The 24,113-nt window shown below is 39.4% G+C and overlaps 1 protein-coding gene across 3 annotated transcripts in view; it reads right to left on the bottom strand.

The window, feature by feature from the left end:
• Positions 1 to 24,113, bottom strand: part of sh3pxd2ab (SH3 and PX domains 2Ab) — a 57,456-nt gene that overhangs the window by 25,021 nt on the left and 8,322 nt on the right. For 2 of the 3 annotated variants that reach the window (XM_010870132.4, XM_010870131.4), the window contains exons 3-6: positions 18,857 to 18,932; positions 17,741 to 17,817; positions 16,520 to 16,611; positions 8,269 to 8,300 (exon numbers count right to left, since the gene is read on the bottom strand). In XM_010870132.4, the coding sequence (XP_010868434.2) occupies positions 8,269 to 8,300; positions 16,520 to 16,611; positions 17,741 to 17,817; positions 18,857 to 18,932 (277 nt within the window). Of the gene's footprint in view, positions 1 to 8,268; positions 8,301 to 16,519; positions 16,612 to 17,740; positions 17,818 to 18,856; positions 18,933 to 24,113 lie in introns of those variants that run through there. The other variant, XM_020047494.2, reaches the window with a different exon arrangement.

The following is a 24,113-nucleotide window of genomic DNA, read 5'->3' on the forward strand; positions in this document are numbered from 1 at the left end:
TGCTTAGGTTAGGGTTAGGTTTAGATTAAGGTTTAGGCTAATGGTTAAGGTTTGGATAATGGCAAAGGTTAGGGAAAGGGTTAGGGTAGATAGTTACTTCAAATGGCATTGACAGTCTATAGATAAACTGCAGAGCATCTACAGATACATTTTTGGGACTCTCAAAATAAACTTTACCCTATCATTCTAAGAAAAGAAATGTTTTATTTATCTGATTTCTACATCTGGTGTAGGGCTCATACTTTGAAACGTTGTGTAATAGATATGGTAAGCATGTTGTAGCCTAAAACAAACATCTTGTTTGTAACTTACTGCACAAAAGTAATTTTATTCTAATCCAAAACAATATAACCATTCGTCAAGCTATTTAGTCACTCTGTTAAAAACAAGAAATACACAGAAAGGCAGTGTAAATGTAATGTAACAACACAAACAGGCAGTCTATTGAGGCAGCATTTCAGACACAAGGAAGACACCATAAGGACGTTTAAACACACATTGCTCTCTTTTTGCATCACAAACCTTTACAATTAACTTACTGTTACATAATCACATGACACATACGGATTTGATATAGACAGCGAAGGTCCCAACTCAAAGTTACACATATTTTACGACTTATTACGTATCTTGAAGGTTGCCGAAGTTACAACTAAAACATTGTATGACCATTGGTAATGGGTCGTGCCAAAAGGCCAAAGTTGAAAAAAGCAGCTGTGATCAATGAGTAGACCCTGCAATCACTGACCGAAATGTAAGTACCTAATCAATGTTTGATCAGTGTGACATTTGGGGGGATCGGGGGTGCTAATGTTAGCTAATAAAACATTTTTGTTTTATCTGACTTGAGAACGGTATCTTTTCAGTGTGATACATGTGGGATATATGCGTGTGTGATGCTGCTTTTAAGACTTGGAAGAAAAAAATATAAATATTCTCAACCATCATCCAACTTGAAATTCCAACTCAGAAAGTCTGGAAACATCCTAGAGCTCCAAAATTCCAACCTGAAGATAACCTTGACCTTTTCTTCAGAATTCCTTGTTGTCTGGATAGCACCATGAAGCCTTGGGATAATGTGCAGTGCAGGTAGAGGATATTACATCACACAAATTACATAACTTGTTTTCCATCATGTCTAATGCGTAATGACTACAACTGTATCAGTTGTCCCAAACAAACCCTTATCATTTTAGACTGTACCTAGAATTTTTTTTTGTCTACAGTCTGATAAATAACTCAGTTAAACTGTAAAGAAATGTCCCTTTTTAAAAACATTACAGCCTATGTAGGCTCCTGGATCTATTCTTTTATTAAGTCACTCCTGATCCATTGGAGAAGGTGTGTGAGGTATCTATTCTAGAAATGTCGCCTGCCTAGTGTGAGAGGCCTGTGAAGGAGGAGGCTGTAGATGGATGTGTTTCTGCTTCAATCATGCAGTGGGTGACTGAAGCCTGCTTCATAGAAATGTGATAACCCCACAACTCCCCAGCAATCTCCTTAGATGCTTTTCAGAAAGCACCAAGCAAGTAATTTCTAGTTGAAATATCCCTCAAAAACCTCTCTCTTAAAAAAATTATATTACGGTTTATTTACAACACAACATAATGCCGTGATATTTAGTAGAAATGCATCTTGTTACCGAACATGAACAAACGGAAAATAAAAAGAACACCAAGCAAATAAATCCGCAACGTTTGCAGTTATCAGTGAATCAATACTTAACATTCTATGCCGGAACAGAATTCTCAGGTCTGAATGGGGTACATACGCTTTGGATGCTGCACCTTTCAGTTACTGCTATCGAGATGTTGTAGCGGCATTTAATGTCTGAAAAGGGTGGATGTGTGGTCTTTTTGCACAATTGAACATATGATTAGGATATGAAGAAGCAGTGCATGAGATTTAGCTGCTGTACCACTGGTCATTCATGATTAATTTAGGATTTCAATTCACCAAATCTCTCGATACATTTCTTAAGAATCGCAGTTTTGAGTGCTACTGTAAAAATAAATAAAAAATAGATCATTTTTAGAAGTAATATCGGCTATGGGCATTACATCATGTTATGTAGCTAAAATGAAGTTAACCTGTCAGACAAAGATTTTCCCCAATATTTCAAAAATCCCTGATGTAGTTACAGTATATGATTTATTATCATTAATGATTGTTGCAGTTAATTACCTGTGTCAACAGACATATTGTAAAGCGTTCTTGCCACATGTTGACACTCAACAGCTGTTTAGCATTGAATACTGTCAGCCCAACCCTGTCCTTATAGAAGTTTTCTAACATGTATTTTCTGGCATACACTGTATATTATGAGACAAAGCTTGCATTTCACAACTCCTCCAACTAGCTGCATATTGCAGAGGGGTTGTCTTCATGTCAGGGGCCACGGTGGCAAACAATCATTGTCAGGCTTGGCTCTACCCTGACCCCTCATGATGGGGTTAACTACCACAAAAAGTCACTGAAACAGTCAGTCCATAGACAGGTAAAAGAGACCTCACAGTTTACAATGTATTTCTGCTACTCTTGCATACTGTATATGTATATCAGAGCCAAATATTCATATAGTATATTTACAGAAAATCTTAAGAATGGTGCATGCACTGTCTAACAATAGAAATTACAATAGAAATGTTAGTTCCATTTGAGTGTGAATGAAAGCCCTATCTTGGAGGCAAGATCAGTCAAAGAGCTCAGTATTCAATGTCCATCACGCAATATCTGTTAATCAAACAACAGCCTGCAGTTGTTTAAGTGATAGAAAAGCACACATTTGTCATTGTGATTTCCTGCACCGGACTAAAATATCTGCCCTTCCCCCTCACACACCCTCCTACACACTTACATACACATAGCCATGCAGACACCAGCTCACACACCCGCAAGCAGCCAGCCTCCCACCCCTGTGTGCCCCTTGACCGTCCACAATTACCCAATACTCCCCTAATACTCCCCCAACAAACATGCACATTTCGACAGTTCTACTTCCTACAGTATATGCTCCTTAGCCCCCCAGCTCAAATAACGGCAGCACGGCTGCAACACTCCCCTGGTCCATGTGTAACACTGAAATGGTTTCCACTTGCCACGTAAACCTCCTCTCCATCTGCTTTTCACATGCATGCCGCCCCTAAGCACTCCGACACTCTCCCACTCTCTCCCTTACTCATTATCTTTCTGTCTCTCTCTCTCTCTCTCTCCGAATCTCTCACCCTGTTTGACTCTGACTCTTTCTCTCACTCTTACTCCCTCTGACTTTTGCTCTTCTTCTGCAGCTCCCTTTCTCATCTTCTCCAAAAAATGTCTCTCTCTCTCTCTCTCCATGCGTTCCTGTTATCCTGTCACTGCAAAGCTGCTCACAGACCAACAGCACATTTTATTTACTTGTACTGAGTTGGTCACATTTCCTTCCAGTAAATAGTGTTTCAGCATGAACTTCATTATAGTTATACATTTTCAGACCATTTTATTTTGGATTTGGTAGATCTAGCTAAAACATCCAGGTCTTACCTTGTTAATAGCCTTGTTAGTCAATTGTGCTGTGAGAACTACTGTTTGTACTGACCAAATCTCACATGCCTAGACACCCATTCAGGCAAGGGGCTTTCAGATAGTTTCATGTCAATAACTCTTATAGCATTCAATACTAACTTGGTACAGAGCCAAACACAGTACAAACTGGGGTCTCCAGACACGCCAAACTCTTTTTATTTATTTTTATTAAAAAGCAACCCTGGGAATATTTTTTTCCTAAAATCACTATACTAAAGGTTATATTAAAGGAGACAGAAGAGTTTTTTTTAAAAAAAAGCTGTTTTTAACACGACTGCAGAAAGTTGGGCAATATGATTAATATTTCTGTCACTCCTCGTTATTTATCAAGACAATGATCCTATAGTGCAATAGCAACTAGAGAATTTTATACTGCCATAAACCCATTTACTAGCCATGTCAAACTCCAAATACAAAGTCAGTAGAATATGGCTTTTCATTTGCTAAACATAAGACTTAGGGAAAAATTCTTCAAAACAAACAACAACTGAATATGGCTGCAGTACAAACATCTGACATCAGGGAAAACTAAAGTTGTCATAGTAGAAAAACACTATGAGAGAGAGAGAGTTGAGTTAAAAAGCAAGAAAATATGCTGTGTTTAACATTATAATTAACATGATGTTTCGGTTTAAATTGCCATACAGCAATTTTCTTGATCTACCTCAGAATGTAGCCCATTTGAATGTGCATTTCACCAAATGCCCTCAGCCTGGTGACGTGAGCAACGCACTTGTACTTCAGATACGTTTTTAGGCTATGGATGACAATGAACAGTGTCAGTTACTCATTAGCTCAGTTAGAAGGTCAATCAATTATCCACTCTTGGGTTTTACTATGCAAAGTATTATTAATAATGCATTTTGTTACATTCATTGGCACAAAACATAGGCTGTAACTCATTCACTTTAAAATTCAGTTGATGTCTTTTTGTTTGAACCGACTGCAACTCCCTTTAAACCTTGTTTATTTTCACTGTGAAACAGTTTGTGGGGCTGTTTCCTAAAAGTATTGCGCGCTGGCAACAAGGTGATGTCTTGAGAAAAAAAATTTCTGCAAGTGTAAACTGTGAAATAATGTACCAGCTCAAGTATCCTTCAATACCTTTCGAAAAAAATAAGGTGAAAAGGTCCTGAGTCTCTATAAGAGACATTTTGACAGAGTTTGTCAAGTTATGACGTGGGCTCTCACATCCTACCACTAGAGGGCAGTTTCCCAGAGGTTAGTGGGCCAGGTGGCGGGTCAGATGTATAAGGTCACAGGTAAACAGTTAGTAAGCATGCATGGGTAAATATGGAGATTCATATGGCGTTTATGGCTCTTAACAAACTGGAGCATTTATCCTCAGTACCACGGTAATTCAACAATGATACAATCTGTCAATGTATCATTGTACTCACCTGACTGTATAATTACAACTGGAAGTAATACAATTACTGCATCAAAAACATTTTCCATTACTCATGCGTCAAGTGTCAGAAGAAACATTGCATCAGCCGCTACAGGCTCCAGTGATTCTGCACACCTGGACGGTGCACTTCTTGGTCCCAAGATTTCTCTTCCAGGCTGTATCCTATAAGTGTCTAGTCCTCTGTTTAGGCTGGTCCTGTCATCCCTTAAGGTGTTCACGGAAGCACTGGCACTGATAAAGCACAGTGGCCCAAGGGTGTTGGACTATCTGGATATTCAGTTGGCATGTTGCCAGGCAGGAGCGCGAGATCAAATTATATGGTGAAACACATGTACACCAGAAAGTGTAATAAACAATGTGCAATGAACTAGCTTGCCCATACTGTAGCTCTACCAGTGAGACATTCCTGATGCTGCCACTGGTGTGGTTAGACAGACACATTCTTAGCATAGAAACAGAATACAAATCTAGTTCTAGTAAGGTAGATAAGGCCTGCCAACAGCAGCTTACAGGCTATGCTAGCTATTTGCAATCTGTTTGGCAAAAATGCTATCTATTTGCTATCAGCCTACAAATACAACTGAAATAGTTATATAGTAGAGTTAGTTAGAAGGGCAGATGTCCTCAATTTTCAAAATTCCAAAACAAACCTTGCTTAGCTAACTCACGGTCACTATTTCCTTTGTTTCCTCTGATTGAAAGACAAAGACAAACTCAAAAAACACCTACATCAAACCACACCCTGAAACCAAGTCTTGACTGAATTCTGTCATGGCTGCATTTGTTAATGAGCAAGACAGAAATCAAGGTAAAATCAGTGCATTAGGTTACTCTTTATTGAAAAACGGCCGCTATGGTGTAAAAAAGATTCATAGAAAAGGTCATGTGCGTAATGTTTATTTAGAGTCAAAAACCTGAACATGTACTGTACTGCAATGTGACACACATATTTCTAGATGAAACACTGATTAAGTATAGTGAGCAACGATTTTGTTGGTTGGACTTAGTCAATTCTATTTTCCCAGAGATTTAAAACAACCACCTTTTGATGATCTGTTTTGAGTATTGTTGTGGAATTTGAAGGAAGAGCTAAACTGACATTGAAGAAGATATTTAAGATAACTAGTGGGTGGATGACAACCCAGCGATAGAGAGACAGAGAGAACGGGACAAAAGAAAGTGGAGAAAAAGGGTTAGGCAGTCATAATGACAATGCTATGACTGACTGTCTATGTCAGAGTTTATTCAGACTTGTTCAGATAGCCTGTGATTTCTGCAGCATGTCCATGCCAGGTAAACAATGGGAAACAGTCTGGATAAAGCATGCTGTAACCACCAGCAGTTCTGTGGCCTGGGGCAACATTTTCATGTTAGGGTACAGTTTCAGTAAACTCTTAGAGGAGACCAACAGCATGTAATTACGGGGACCATAAGCTGCAGCTACAGCACAAATACACCACAGACTCGCACACTCTCTCCGCTACCCCGGTTTAATAAAGTAATATCAAGTAAGCCCTGTTGCCGGAGAAAGATTTCAAAAGAAGATAAGGTAAGGTCACTAAAGGTTCCTCAATGTTCCAGTTAGATTAAAATGTAGAACCCTTGATTTAACTAAGGGACAATTTTGCGGACATGGAATTAATCTTCGACCTGGACTAAAACATCATGCTCAGGGAAGATTTCCAATGATCTTGATTTTTTTTTGTTGAGGACTAGGCTTAATCTGCGTCCGCAAAACCAGCCCAAAGAGTTTGTTGGCAAAAATATTAATATATTTTTTTCCAAAGCATTCCATCTTCATCTAAAAAGATGGAACATTTTGTTTACAGGGATAATAAAATAAGTCCCATTAATTCATCATTGCTCTTTTGCTCTACTGTAACAATTCAAAATGCTTCAGATGAGCAACTTTTACAACTGTGGATAACCGATTATTCCAGCCAACGTTTCTTGGAAGAAATGTAATATCTATCAGGGCCTGAATGTAGGCAACTGGCCTGAACTTCCATTTCATTATGTCAATGGAATTTACTGTTATGTAAAGGCACGATACCATTGAGTATAGAAAGAAATTAGGTTGGCGTTGTATCATCTTGGCAGGTTCAATTATGTTTCCTATTAGAGAGAAATAACCTTACTGGAGGTGACAATATAGATTAAAAAGAGACAGTATTAACGGTACTTTGGAGTAAATCAACTGTACTACTACTGCATAATACTTTGGTTCAACATGTTTTTTGTTGCAGAATCATTCATCGTTTATCATGTCCCATATTGTCAACCTTGTAACTGTGCGATCTAAACTTCACAGGCTGTGTTGTTCTAAGAATATAGCATGCCGGTTTAGTAAATGTATGGAGACCCGTACTGTACAGTCATACTGCACAGCTGCTTCCCCAGCTCATCTGAATCCTCAGCCCCACCCATGTCCATGTCCCCATGCACTGAGCCCACTCATCTCCCCAACAGCAAGCACCCAACCCAGGCACAGTCATTAACAGCATAGTTATTTTCTTAACCCTATAATAATCAGCCACGTAGAATTTTTCCATGTGTCCTAAACAAATAGTTATTTCTATGTTTATTTGCTAAGTGGGTCTTGTCATTCACTAATATAGGTGAGCTTTTGTGAGCAGTCTGTTGGAAAGACATACATTAGCCCACTTCATGTCAAAGCTGCTTTGACTTAAATGATGACCTAGTGATGTAAATCATTGTACAGCATCTGGGTAAGTTCTGGCCATCGTATTTTAGTTACAAAACTACTCTTGTGGGGTTTTGACTAGATGCAATACTTTGAACTCTGTATCTGATGTTGATAGGGGACTTTGTTATTTTATTTTGTAATTCGGCCCATCACATACAACAATGGAGACTCAGATACACTTTTGTTTTTGTCCCTGTAGGGTCCAGAGAATTTATTCCCAATTTTACCTAACCATAACCTTTACCCTTAACTTCAGTTACCTAACCGTTATGCCTAAACTTAACCTAAAACTATTTCTTAACCCTAAACCTTACCTCTAATGATTCCTAAACTGAAAACTAAGCCCAATTCCAACACCAATCTCAATTGTATATTTCAGAAATTGCAGTTTTCTTGTAGGAACCGGCTAAAAAAACTTAGTGGAAACAAAATTGTCTGGTTTTCTTTGGGAGCACACATGAAAAGTAACACTAGGATCACACACTCCTATCAGAGATATACTGTACATCAACACACGCACTTCATACATACATACAAAAGATGCTACATATGACGCGATACAAGACAAATGTAGATAACGTCTTACCTGACTTGCGTTTGGTTGATCCTCCATAGTCCCTGGAAAATAAGCAACACCAGAGTTTCATGGTCAGTGTGTGAAAGGCAGCCAAGGCAGAACAGGACCATGTTGTCCCACACAGGACTCTGTGCTGTACCAGCTAGGAGCCTAACCCTAAAAAAATATGCTCTCACACTGACAGGCACCCCACATGGAGCCAAAGAGAGAGAGATTGGTGTGTGAACAGTGTGTGTGTTCATAAGAGAGACAAATTGCTGTGTGAACAGTGTCTGTGAGGGTTCAGAAGAGAAAGAAATAGAGGAGAGTGATTGTCGAATTTATGTCTGTTTTTTGTGAATGTGTGTGTGTCAACGATATCCCCAAATAGTGGTGAAACCAGAAAAATTTCACTAAGTGACGTAATTTGTCAACTTCCTATTTGAAATGACAATTTGTTTAGTTAGGTTTATCATGAAAGTTAAAATGTTGGTTAATTTAACAAATGGGTTTAGGCATTATAGATTAGGTTTAGGTTAGGTTTTGAGGCTAACGTTTATGGCTCACATTTACATTTTAGTCATTTAGCTGAAGCATTTATCTGTACTTACATACAAGGTTAGGACACTTTTAGCTGGACATACAAGTTTAGGACACTTTTAGCCAGACATACATACAAGGTTAGGACACTTAGCTAGATATACATACAAGGTTAGGACACTTTTAGCCGGATATACATACAAGTTTAGGACACTTTTAGCCAGATATACATACAAGGTTAGGACACTTTTAGCCGGACATACATACAAGGTTAGGACACTTTTAGCCGGACATACATACGAGGTTAGGACACTTTTAGAGGAACATACATAAAAGGTTAGGACACTTTTAGAGGAACATACATACAAGTTTAGGACACTTTTAGAGGGACATACATACAAGGTTAGGACACTTTTAGCGGGACATACATAAAAGGTTAGGACACTTTTAGAGGGACATACATACAGGTTTAGGACACTTTTAGAGGGACATACATTCAAGGTTAGGACACTTTTAGCTGGACATACATAAAAGGTTAGGACACTTTTAGAGGGACATACATACAGGTTTAGGACACTTTTAGCCGGACATACATACAAGGTTAGGACACTTTTAGCCGGACATACATACAAGGTTAGGACACTTTTAGCTGGACATACATACAAGGTTAGGACACTTTTAGCCGGACATACATACAAGGTTAGGACACTTTTAGCCGGACATACATACAAGGTTAGGACACTTTAAGCTGGACATACATACAAGGTTAGGGTTTTATTCAATTTAAATGTTGTCATTCATTTAGCTGAGTATGTTGTGAAAGTGTTGTGTGTATTTCAGGTTTTACAATATAAATAATAACATCTAAAAAAGGTGACTAACTTTTCTTCTCCTTTGGAAATGGTTAAGACTTGGGGTTAGGTTAAGGTTTAGATAAACTTTGCTGTCCTCATTTATTTAGCTAGGTAAATGTTTGTGTGTCTGTGTGTGTGTAGAACATTTCACCAACTACAGTAGCTATGTTTATCTATTATACTTCCAATAATGTGTTTTTAGGTGTTTACTTACCGTATATTATAGTTTAGTACCTGCATAAAACTATGAAAGTATTGAACTAAGTGTAGTCAGACGTAATCTCCCTATAAGGATTACGGAATTAATTAAAACAACGCAAGATGCAAGCAAGCAATATTAATTAATACACTGATGGCAAGTAAATGTCTGGATAAGAGCATCAGCTAAATAACTGACATCTAAAAATGTAAAATGTCTGAGAATTTAATCATATAAGTGAATAGATTTACTTCACATTGTAAAATGTTTGATTACCTTATACTAGGTAGTACAAGATGATACATATGGATTGATGACTAGATGAAAACTGCGAGGGAGCAAACTGAATTATGCTTAACAAGATAAGGCCAAGGGCTATAATGTTACAGCGAAGAATGTTAAAAGGCAAAGTCTGGTGACGTGTTGTTGATCTGGGCAATTATGTTATCAGCTACAAAGTGTCTGTTGTGAGAGTCATGGTGGATCAGATAATTATCTCATCAGATACTATCTTTGTTGTTTATTTGTTATGTGCTGAACTCTGAATGCACATCAAGTTAGCTAGCTTATGACTTTTGACTGTATGGGGCAAGACCAGATATAATTACTAGGGCAATGCTGATTGAACATATTATTAATATTGTGTCCATTTCCAAAAGGTCCAATGGTTTGGTGACGATAAGCTTAAATAAGGGGCTCTCTAATGTCTTATCATCTTTGGGTCAAAAGTTTCTCCAGAACTGTGATACAACAACTCCCATGCCAACAAGTTATTTGGAAGGGTCGCAAGATGAAAACCTCTACTGTAACCAAACCACCAACATCAGGTTCTATGATTTGATGAGGCAAACATTTAGCTTTTTGGCAACAAACAGCCATTGATGGATCTTCCACCAGGACAATGATCCAAACAATACCTCAAAATCCACCCAAAAATGGTTCACTGACCATGGAATCCATCTTTTGCAATGGTCATCACAGTCAAGTGAACTACAAGGAATATCTCCATACAAGTATTCCATTGAAAACCTGTGGGGTGAGCCAAATAGGAGAATCCACAAGTGAGGATCAAACACTAAAGGACCTGGAGAGTTTCTGTATGGAGGAATGGTCCAAATCCATTCCTGTGTTCTCCATCCTCAAGAAACATTATTTAAAAAAGCTGAGACAGAGGCAACAAAAGACTGGAAACATTGTGTAATTCTAAAAAAACTAAACCTAGTGGAATATCACACAACTAATTTGGGTAATTGGCAACAGGTCAGTAGCACAATTGGGTATTAACAGATCATTCCAGAGAGGATGGGTCTGTCAGAAGTGAGGATGTGGAGGGGTTCACCACTCTGTAACAGTCTGTGCAGGCAAATATTGCAACAGTTTAAGAATAATGTTTCTCAAAGTAAAAAAAAAGAGTTTGGGGATCTCATCATCTACGGTACATAATATCATTAAAAGATTCAGAGAATCCAGTGAAATCTCTGTATGCAAGGGCCGAAAACCAGCATGGCTCTGGAGTAAAAGTGCATGGGTGCTAAACTGGCCTGCCTACAGTCCAGACCTGTCACCCATTGAAAACATTTGGCGCATTATGAAATGAAACATACGATGAACAAAGGAGACCCCGAACTGTTGAGCAGCTGAAATCCTAAAGCAAGAATGGGAATACATATCACATATTCAAAACTACAGCGACTGGTCTCCTCAGTTCCCAAACGCTTGCAGAGTATTGTTACAAGAAGACGTGATGCAACACGGTGGTAAACATGCCCCTGTTCCAACTTATTTTGTGGTTCTTTACCTAAGGTGCTAATTATTCTAGAGGGCTTGGTAAAAGAAAAAAAAATCAATTAATGTAAACATGAACTTCTCAATTAATCCACTAAAGTTTAACATAACACTGAACTGGAAGAATTTAACAGCACTATCATAACCACAAAATGTATGTTTCTATTACTACAACCAAATACATTTTTGAGAACAGTACCTCTAAATATTGTTGACTTTTTGAAACACAGTCAACTAAGCAGAATCATAATTATGAACACGCAAATGGTTACTTTTGCATTTCACTTACACATTTGTACATTGAATCTAGCCAAGATACATGCATATTCCAAACCCTTTAAGTTGGATCCAGATAAGATGCTTTCAAAAACATATCCATTCTGATACTTTTTGATTCCCAGCCAATATGTGGTGATTCAAAAAAGAAAAAACACCAACATTTGTTAGAAATACTTGTATGCTTGTATGACAACTTGTAGTGTATGACAACTTGTAGTGTATGACAACTTGTACTGTATGACAACTTGTACTGTATGACAACTTGTAGTGTATGGCAACTTGTACTGTATAGCAAATTTTGTGTAAAATGTATCCTTTCTTAGGGACCTGTACAGGAAGAATTGTACCTATGTAGAACTGGCCCCCTTTGTACAAGTAGCTAATTATTTATAGTGGACTATAAAAAATGCTAGAAGGCATCGTTAATGTAGCAATGGTCATAGTAAGGCATTATCGGGTCCATCTTAAGATTTTACACCTCAAACAACCCTCTCCCAGAGCAAAGGCTTGGAGAATCACTAAACCACTTCAGCCAATTCTTTCATGAGGGCCACTCAGAAGAACACAGCAATTCTGTCGGACAGTTGGACTCCTGGCCTCTGGAGCTAGCAGTTTATGGTATTGGGACGTAGTGGCATATGAAACCCATTACCATAGAGAGTTGGGAGTGGGAAGAGGGCCTGGGGATCATTGGAGGGTAGAAGGTTGGGACGGGGGATCGGAGGAAGGCTGGATTGGCTAAGCGTAGCGAGTAACCCATGCCTCAGAGCTGGGATAATACATTTGCCAGGAGAGGAATGCACACACACTTTGGCTAAACACACTCCTACCAATAGTAAAATGTAAAGGGGAAAGGGGGGATTCCTCCAAAACACTTAAAAATGTTGGATCCAGCTTGAGCTTTCTGCGGTGAAGTTAACCTTTTGCTCACAGAAACGTTTGTCACTTTTTACTTGACGCTTTCACTCAAGAGGAGGTTTGAGTGTATCATTAAATGTGAATCCGTCAGGGCCTATCCTGAGATTGAGTTGAGAATAACCAGCTGTTTGTGTCTAGCAGCAGCTCAGTCAATGTAGGTGGGCCCATTAGACTTGGAATGTGTAAGATATTAGTGTTTTGCACAACATTTCCTGCCAGTTGGGATCCAGCCAAGAGGCTGATTCTTCTTGAGGTATACAGTATGCAAAACATATATTTCTGTACTTAGTCCGCCCCCTGATTTTGTAAACCCTGGACTGAGGTAAATGTAGGTTTCCTGGACGTGAAGACATTATCATCAATGTAAAGTTGATATCCACAGAATAGTGCAGTTTGTGCCCTTGATTGAGAAGATGAATTAGTGAGAATGTATTGCCTTCTAGTATTGATTAGGACCCCCTTTTGCCTCCATATATATAAAGGTTTGTGTGTTCAGAGATGCCCTTCTGCACACCACTGTCGTAAAGAGGGATTATTATGAGTATTTGTGGCCTTTCTGTAAACTTGAGATAATCTGGGCAATCTCCTCTGACCTCTCTCATTAACAAGGTGTTTTCGCCCATTAAAGTGGATGTCACTGGATGTTTTTTTATTGTTTATCACAAAATTCTCAGAAAAATATTTTCTTTCTGAGATGCTGGAACCACCAAATCTGGCACAAATAGTCATACGGTACCACAGTGAAAGTTCTTTGATCACGCGTCTTCCCCATAATGTTTTGTCATAAAAACTACTGAAACTCTTGACCAATGTCCGCATTCTGTATTTACTGAGTTGCTGTGTGTGTGCTTGTGTGTTTGCATGCAACTTGCGAAATGCAAAGGCACAGGTCCTGCTTAAAAATACTTAACCTAATCGGTGAACACATGCTTAATTCAACAATAAAAAAAAGGCCTATGAACAATGGAACTTCCAGATCCATGTCACAGAAGATAAATTACTTGATGGCTAGATGAGTAATAAACCAACATCAATCTGCTTTTCTGCCAATTCATATAACATCTTGTATTATTAGGACTTACAGAAATGGTATGTTCTGTTTGTCGTTGACTGTATTTTTTATAAAATAAAACAGTTGTCACTAGCTTCTAGCACACATACTGATACTACTGAATATAGCCACTAAGTCAGATTCCATGAATACAAAATCAAAAATGTTTTCAATTAATTTAAGTTCAGGGTTCAGCATTATGTTACAATTTGCGTGAAGAGTAGGATATGGTTTAAAATAAAAATGTTAAGACAAGTTGTAGAAATAGGCAGTTCAGTAAACAGTATCGGTATACACCGATCAGACATAACATTATGACCACCTGCCTAATATTCTGTAGGTCCCCCTTTTGCCGCCAAAACAGGCCTGACCCGTCGAGGCATGGACTCCACTAGACCTCTGAAGGTGTGCTGTGGTGTCTGGCACCAAGATGTTAGCAGCAGATCCTTTAAGTCCTGTAAGTTGCAAGGTGGGGCCTCCATGGATAGGACCTGTTTCCCCAGTGGGGAATTTGGAGGCCAAGTCAACACCTTGAACTCGTTGTTGTGTTCCTCAAACCATTCCTGAACCATTTTTGCTTTGTGGCAGGGCATATTATCCTGCTGAAATAAGCCAATGCCATCAGGGAATACTGTTGCCATGAAAGGGTGCACACAGTCTGCACCAATGCTCAGGTAGGTGGTACGTATCAAAGTAACATCCACATGAATGGCAGAACCCAAGGTTTCCCAGCAAAACATTGACCAAAGCATCACACTGCCTCCGCCGACTTGCCTTCTTCCAAATAGTGCATCCTGGTGCCATGTGTTCTCCAGGTAAGCGACCCACACACACCCGGCCATCCACGTGATGTGAAAGTTGATTCATCAGACCAGGCCACCTTCTTCCATTGGTCCGTGGTCCAGTTCTGATTCTCACATGCCCATTGTAGGTGCCTTCCACAGTGGACAGAGGTCAGCATGGGCACCCTGACTGGTCTACAGCCCCATACGCAAGAAACTGTGATGCACTGTGTGTTCTGACACCTTTCTATCCGTACCAGTATTAACTTTATCAGCAATTTGAGCTACAGTAGCTCATCTGTTGGATCGGTCCACACGGCCAGCCTTTGCTGCCCGTGACCCTGTCGCCGGTTCACCACTTTTCCTTCCTTGGACCACTTTTGATAGTTACTGACCACTGCAGACCGGGACCACCCCAAAGGGTCTGCATTTTTGGAGTTTTATGAGTTTTGCTCAGACCCATTCTTCTAGCCATCACAATTTGGTCCTTGTCAAATACGCTCAGATTCTTACACGTGCCCATTTGTCCTGCTTCTAACACATCAACTTTGAGGACAGAATGTTCACTTGCTGCCTAATATATCCCACCCACTGACAGGTGCCATGATAACGAGATTATCAGTGTCATTCACTTCACCTGTCAGTGGTCATAATGTTATGGCTTATCGGTGTATAACAGCGAGTGAAGACCATTGTAAACGTTTACAATATCGGTGGCGCCCTCTAGTGATGGCAAATATATTGCATTTCTGGTTTCTGTATACTGCTTTAGTGGTGCAGTGTAGTTCCAGTGCAGATAGATGGCAATGAAGGAAAGTGTCTAAGAGGACTTGTGTGTATGAAGCCCTGACCGGTGCTCCGGGGGTGTCACCATGACCCTGCTGGTCCCCGATTACCGTTTGAAAGTCTCTTTCAAAAAAGGTTACCGTTTGAAGGTTTCCTTCTAAGATCGAGATGTTAGAAGTATATTCAGAATTATCAAACCATTTATTTTAGTGTTTCCCTCAGGGTGCCTTCTTCTGGACATTAGAATTGACATTAGACATTAGAAAATAAATGTTTTGGAAATACATGGGCAGTCAATTGATAACTATTTTATTACTCTTAAGTTCTTACGTGATGGTCAAACACATACCACAAAATTTATATATTAGTGTTCCAGTATTTTGATGTAATTGTTTCTTGTTTTAATTGGTACATAGAAAGCTAATCGTTTGGTTGGGTTGGACGGAAAGAGTGCTGGGCGTCACAGGAACTAAAGCCCAATTCACAGCCGGTGTATTTTACAATCATTCACATTTGCTGCAAAGTTAACAGTCAGACGTACTGCACGTGAATCTGACTGTTAACTTTAGGGGAATGAGCTAAACTCTAAAATAATCCATAATAGTGACAGAAATAAAATAAGACAACTGAATCCAGGTGTACATTCCCGCTTACTTGAGCGGTATCATACTTGACGTGTATGATCTAATGACTTACACCAGTAATCTAGTATGATAACGCCTTGTCTGACCTGAGACCTGAACCTAACCTCCCTTCCAGAATAACACTGAACAATAAGCTGGGATGTGCTGGGATCAGGTGTCCCCTCCCACATTTTGTCATTATTAAAACACCAGCTTTTGGCTGACCATCCATCATCTATGTGACATAAGGTCACTTGGAGATCAAAACACGTCAGTGTGGATGAGAGACGACTGCACCAGCTGCTAGTGTGTTGAGACACACCACTGATGAACACACTAATACAACATACACTTGGTATTAAACATACAAACATGTAAAAACCTAGTGGTTTCTGGGAAAGCTATGTGTTTATCATGGTCTGACTATTGTAAGGAGGGACACTGCAAAGTAAAATGATACGCACTCTTTCGGGGGGTTAAGGTCCTCGGCCTGGGTTTCAAAGAAACTCAGCACCTCCTCACACTGGGAGATCTGATTAGGAAGCCTCATCAAGGCCTGGAGGAAGAGAGGGGAAATGGGAGAGGAGGAAAGAGATGGAGTATAATTATTACAAAATGCTATAATGATGATTTAAAATGACAATACTCCATAACACATCATCAAGTCAAAGTTATCAGCCAATTCAATTTACTGTTCTCAAAATCACCATATGAGTTAATCCATATGTCAAAGCCTCCCACTACAAACAACAAAAGGTCTGTGTGCATGGGTATGTGTGTGATCCTGGTTTTACTATTTACATACTATTTACAATTATAATAAAACCAGACAATTCAGGTTTAGGGTAACATCTCTATCTGAAAAGATAAAAAAAAATTCTGGTCCCTAAATGATAGAAAACCAAACATGGATGTTTGTGTTTGTGAGATCCTGTATAGTACTGTATGGACGCGGATGGCACCGTTTACAGTAAGATGCTGTTTACACAGTGGCAGAGAGGATGAAGGGAAATTCTGTCAAAATGGGGAAGGAAGAGGGATTGCAGGCCGGAGCTGAGATAAGACAGAGGAAAACTGATAGAGGACAATAGCTACCCATAACCTTCTCTGACAGAATGACAATTTGTCTGTTTTGAAAACTCTGAAATAAACATTTTGCATAGACAGGAATATATACTTGTTATGGATATAGACACACAGACACAAGTTTGTCAAATAAAGCAGCAAAAGTTCACTGTAATCCTAACATTTATATTTAAAAAAAATTTAACCTCAGATCCATCCATAGACCCAAATCCAAGCAATTGAACGCCTGATGAAGAAGTTGGTCAGGTGGCCAGTTGTGTTAATTTCTCCATCACATAATAAATCATTTGATTCTGTGCAGGTTTTGACGTGTTTGGCCCCACTGGCAATTTCTGACAGCATACTGTGTGTAAACCCACATTGTGAAAGGAAATGAAAAGAGACGATATGAGAGAATTTCTTGTGAATACTGGTGGTGGAGACAGTTTCTGATGCATGTCACTCTATCACAGCAAACCATGCTGCATGACAGTCCATTGTTTCTCAATGGGTTCTACTGAGTGGATACTCGTAGGCTATGAATAGTAGAAAGACCTCTTGCCAAACATTAAAGAAGCAAATAGTGCATTTATTGCAAAAACATCATAACTTGGTCTTACTCTGCAGTAGTCATCAATATGCTTCAGCCGTTTTACAGCCACGTCCCTGACTTGACTTCGCCGAAATAGAACTTTACCTGAAAAGGAGACATGGCACCATTGAATCTGTAGGTGGAATAACACTAAAACACAGCCAAACACCTGGCAGTGGATCGTACAGCATGGAGGAGGCATAATGCCATATTATGTAGTAGGCTTATTAAATAGTATGTAGTACATGAAACAAGACATCATAAAAAACACTAAATGTCAAATATGTATGAAATGTGTATGTCCGTCTTTCTGTATTACTGTCTATGATGACAGTAAGATTGCTGTTTATATTTCAGTGAGTACATGCACAGAGCTCAATCTCAGGCTAAGTTTTACAGGGCAATGTAAACAACACTATCCAGACATCTGGGAGCTGCGCTGCTCTCAGAGAATGGCATTCTTCACTCCTCTGGGGCATTCTGAGGTTATCAGATTAGAGAGGAGACAATTATTCTCTACACCGATCTCCTACTGCCATACCACAACCAGCCTCCTGGCACAGCGTAAAAATTTGGAAAGTTGTTTTGGAAAGGTCCAGTGAAGAACAAACAGGAATAATAACACAGAAGCATGTCCGTTCTCCATGTTCTTGTCTTGCACTGTATTTTAGAGGTTCAAATAGCGAAGCTAATGTGAAACCCTATCATACTTGTTCAGGTTCATTAGGGGTTCAGAAGGATAGCTGTGTCCGTGCTGGACAGAAATAATCATTCATGCTAGCTCATTGGCTTAGTGCTGCCATATTGTTGAAGCAACATTGTTGGAACATTGTGTGATGTGTCAATCGTTCCAAGATTTTGGAGAAAAAAAGCAGTAAAAAAACATTTCGAAATTAGATTAAAATCATTTTTGCATGATCTGCTAAAAGTTGGGTTCTGATATTTGACGAGCACGGTAAATAGGACCAAAGTAGGTCATTTAATTTGTTCTGGTGGAGGCACAATGGGCCTACAGCTGAAATGTGGCTTTGTTGCTTGCAGCTATACTGTTTCATTGTAATGTCACACCTGCACCTTTAAAATGCTACTGTAGACAAATGCTTGATGAGTGCAGAATGTCCTTTATCCATGTCTGCAAGCTCACCTGGTAAGAAGGGAATTATTCTCTTTTTGGGGTCCTTTTGCCCTCCCTCCACTGGGAACTTGTCCAGGATCTGCATCTGGAAGTAAAAAGAAAGCATTTTTTCTTTACTCAACAGTCCTTATTTTAAATTATGGTAGAGTGTATATATTTTTCAAGCTCAATATCTTGTTAAATAATAGGGATATACTGGATAGTTATGGCTCAAACAAAACTAACCAGAACTAAACTAAAGGAGAAAAAGCTCAAAGTGGAAGAATCTAGATCAGATCTGGGGGAGGGAGAGTAACTGGGGCGGTCATGAACTTTAAGGATCAGACAACCTCTTAGTGAAATGACTACAATGTGGGATGTAATTACATAGTAGCTGTTCAGAGTCTGTCACCATACACAGACAACATTCAGTCACGTCTATACTGGGTGTGTATTGTTGTCATTGGCATGATCACATGAAGAGTTCTAGACATGTTCAGCCTTTCAATCAATCAATCAATCAAATTAATTTTATGAAGCCCTTTTTATATCAGCAGTTGTCACAAAGTGTTTAACAAAACACCCACATCCAGCAAGCCATAACAGTGTTGATGCTGTTGTGGAAATTTCTCTGATCGATAAAATTGCTATCACAATGCACAGTGGCTAGGAAAAACTCCCTAAAAGGGGAAGAAACCTAGAAAGGAACCAGACTCTGAGGGGTGGTCATTCCTTGACTCAGAGGCAGTTCTCAAACCAAGATCGCTGAGTCGTTCCATGCAAAAAGGAGCAACCAAATAATATAATAGACTTAGAGCAGCAGAAGGAGAGGCTGTTCTGTAGGGGTTAGATACATAAAAAAATTCCATTCCTCTGCGCATGCCTGTAGGTTTGCCTGTGTGTACAAGCGTGTCGTGTGCATGAACACATGAGGGCGTGCATCTGTGTGCGAATGCCTGTGTCTGTGAAAGTCTCAAGCGTGTATCTGTTTGCGTCACCCTCTCTGAGTTTCGGGTTTCCTGGACTAATAAATCATTGCAGTGTGCTTAAGTAAATAAATGCAATTGAGAGAGCCTACATTAACAAGCTTGCTCAGCTCCAGATGTGATTCTGCCCTGCCCTTTCATGTTCCAGATGTGCTCTGGAGAGGGACTGATGCAGTGAAAGCTATCCAAAACGTGCATAGGTATCTAGGCCAGAGGGACTGGACCAGGGCCAAAAAGGCCCAAAAGGAACAAGGTGCATAAACAGTTCATGGGCAACTTGGCGGCTACAGACAGATCTGTTTGGTTTTCTGGTTCAATATGGTTGTTTGAGAGGGTTTCCAGTTAAAGTTGGCTTGATTCTTTTCTTGTGGGTTTTTTCAATTTCTGCTTTACTGCTGCTGACAATTTAAAGCTACTTTAGACCTTAATTTGGTATTTCCCCATCCTCAGAAACAGAGACCATAAATTAGAACAGGTTTCCTTTGAAGACGAGTGCACATATTGTTATCCATTGAGTGGAAGCGGTAAAAGCTGAACATTAAGAAATAGACAGGTAAACGCTAATGACAAAAAAGCAAAGAGTTAATGTGTTGCCAAAAAAATATGGGATAAGCTTACAGTATGAGGGACATTTACATTAACCTGTGCCCATAAATTAATCTTCAAAATTATTGCTATGATGAGTGCCACCCACTTACGATAATATGCTATCTGCATTACTATGTGACATGGTGGAAGTAACATGCTCCCAGCAGGCTGGGGGACATTATCTTCACACCTCATCAGATCCCTGGCAAACAGAGAACATTCCTATGCTGGTATCCCACAGCTGAGACCCAAGTGGAGGATTTGTTCCAGATTTCCCAGGACAGGTGAGAGAGCCATCCCCATGGAAACTAAGTAACAACTTGTAATCACAACACAGGCACTTCTCTTTCTACATGTTACACAGACCTTTGTGATATGGCAGATTTAGTCAGTTGCCCAGGAGATGTTATATTTGTGTATAAAGTGTTTCCCCTAGCATGCAGCTAGGTTTAGTGTGTTAAAAGTGCTGTATCAGCCAAGTTGAGCCTGGGTGGGTGGCTAGCAACAGGTGTTTTGATGTGGTCTAGGGTAGCTCATTGGCAGAGTATGTTTATTGCAACACAGGGTGGTGGATTTAATTTCCAATGGCGGACCAGTATAAAATAAATATGCAAATACATACTCTCACCAATGGCTGTTTGATAAGCAGGTTATGGCACAGGTGAAAAAGCATACAGAGAACTCAGATTCTGCACTGTAAATGTACAATATGGCCAGATTGGTTACACTGTAAAGTGCACATCTCACTTAGAAAATGATTTGGAATACATCAGTCTCATTACATTGAAACCTCTACAATATGTAGTGTTTTACATTACAAGTCTATTCAGAATGCTTGACCACTAAAAGCAAATGTGAAACACAGGCAGAGTACATAAACAGACAGTACTGTTCAGCTCTAATACTGAAATGGATAAATAATGTTAGAGTGGAAAGACGAAATAGAACAACAATACCATGCTGGTTGTGTTCTAGTGTTCACACTACTTTACAGGTTTACTGTACGTAGTCCACAAAAGTCTTATACAGTTTTTCAGAGAAAAAGACTCCCACTTTATATACTACTAAGGAAGGCTTGCACACAAAGAAGTGGTCGATACTTTAACAGTTTATTAATTCTGTCGACCATTGGTCTGCAAGCCCCCGTTTACACAATTTCCCAGTAATTTTCCTTTGTTTTACATTTGGCAGTGACCGCAGCTTGGCCAGCCCAGTAACTCTTCAGAGGGAGAAAGATCACAGAATTGCAGTTCTTCATCTTTATGGTTCCGTAAATCACATTCAATCAAAACGTTACACCATGTGACAGTTTGAACATGTAACATACATTTCTGAATCATAGACATAATTAACAAACATTTTTTAATCATACACATAATAAAAAAAATACACATTTATTCAGTGACTGAATGTAATCTTTTTAGTCGAGCAAATTCATGGAACGTGACTCTTTCTTCAATATTTTTTGGTGAACAGGATGTCTATCCAAGAGAAGTTCTCTAGAACATTGCCCCCTTTGACCATGCCATGATGACGTGATTTACAGTACTTCATACTGAATGGAATGCCCTCAGAAATGGCAAATGACTTGTTAAAACAAAAGGATCTGCTCTTCGATAAAGAAACAGGGTTAGGTGGAGAGACACGCTCTCTCCCTGACCCAAATAGTCTCCACCTTGGCTCAGGAACAAATGATGTAATCATACCGAATGGGTGGGGACACAGAATCCTGTAGCCTACACCGCTACGTCACTGCCTTCATTGTCCATGAAAACATGGCCATGCTAAACCCCTTCCATAGCCATGCTAAACCCCTTCCATTTCCCTCAAGAGGCAAGGGAAATGCAGTGGCTCATTCATAGGGACAGCTAAACTGCACAAGTGCACAGCAAACAAATTCAAAAACCTAAATCGCTAGCTGAGGAGACACCCAGGATGACTAGCTTCATTTCCACTAATCTCAGGCACCCAGTTTTCACTGTGGGACTGCTTTTTGTAAACCCTACAGGCTTTTTGTCATTTGTGAACACTAAGGAACCTTGAGTGGAAACTACTGGATGTGCTTCGGTACAGTCATAATGATTGCCACAGAAGAGAGCAAAAAGGGCCTGGAACTTGTGTCCCCTAAACTTGCTCCATGCGGTTGTGCTGTTCTTCCCCTCCGCCACAATGAATGGTGCCCTTGCCATACAGGACTAACTGAACCGCAAGAGAAATGGAAAAACACAAATGCACCACTAACTATGGCCACTGGAGCACCTTTCATTGTCCTTTAGGCCTTCCCGATAGTCACTAAAACCGACTGAACGCCGACAGAAAAAACCCTTTGAGGAGGAAAAAAGTGAGGAGAGGAGCACCTCCACTGGTTTGGACTGCTCGCTTACTGAGGGAGCATGGACTTTACAGCAGAGCCAAACAACCCCTTTGAGGAAATCAGCTCGTCCATCAACACCCGCCTGTCTCACGCAGGTAACAATGACAAGCTCGACCATAAATGGCATTATGCTACAACTCTCAAGTTTGGTACAGGTGGGTTCTAATTGGCTCAAAGTTTGTTATTTTCAACATTTAAGAAAAGCTCAAATAACACACAAATAAAAATACATTTTACTGACCATTAATCTCGGGGTTTTGCCAAGTCTCTTAAACTACAAATAGACATCACCCTTATACCAATAAGCTATGTCTTGACAGATAAAGTCCCCCATTGCTCATCTTTACCAATAAATATTTAATTTATTTAATTCTTTCAATAAAACATACTGTATCTCAACACCACTATTTCGCCATATAAACTGGATGGCCAGGTTACACGACCAAAAGAACCTGCAGGTCTGGAAAATAGGTTGTGTGGACAGATGAGACCACATGAACGAAGATGAACTGCCAAAGTGATGGCAGGAGGACAACAAAACACTCTCAGCATACCGACTAATCTGTGAAGTATAACTGAGTGGGTGTTTTGGCATGGGCATGCCTGGCTGCCACTAGAACTGCCTAACTGCCACTAGAACTGATTGGAATTGAGCAATTCATATGATAGGTAACAAATTCAATGTGTGCAAAATTAGGAATTTATTTTGCATAACCTTCATGGCTGCATTTTTTTTGGGCAGTCAATGCTATAACGAAGCCAATATGATTTTATGTTGTGTTGTTAGAGATAATGGATTTAGTATGTATTTGGCTTTTGAGTTCTAACAAAAAAAAATCATTACTATTTGCTCAGCACTAAAATGATAAGAACTAATGAGATGTGATCATTCTTTGTGTATACGTAATCCAAATTTTGAGGTCAGCAAAAGATATGGGAAAAGTGAACCAGATGTTATTTTTTTTAAATGTATTTATGATGATTGCATCTATGAGGGACAGTAATAGTTATTATGAGTTTGGGACAAAGGCTGGTAACAAGTGCACAGAAACCATCATCTTAACAGACCAACATTCAGCTAATTTAGTGAACACTGGCTAAAAACGCTATATATATATATATATATATATATATATGCAGTGGAGAGAACAAGTATTTGATACACTGCTGATTTTGCAGGTTTTCCCACTTACAAAGCATGTAGAAGTCTGTAATTTCTATCATAGGTATTCTTCAACTGTGAGTGACGGAATCACATTGTATGATTTTTAAGTAATTAATTTGCATTTTATTGCATGACATAAGTATTTGATACATCAGAAAAGCAGAACTTAATATT

This window comes from Esox lucius, chromosome 6 (assembly GCF_011004845.1).
Source record: "Esox lucius isolate fEsoLuc1 chromosome 6, fEsoLuc1.pri, whole genome shotgun sequence".
In the NCBI taxonomy this organism is placed as follows: Eukaryota; Metazoa; Chordata; class Actinopteri; order Esociformes; family Esocidae; genus Esox; species Esox lucius.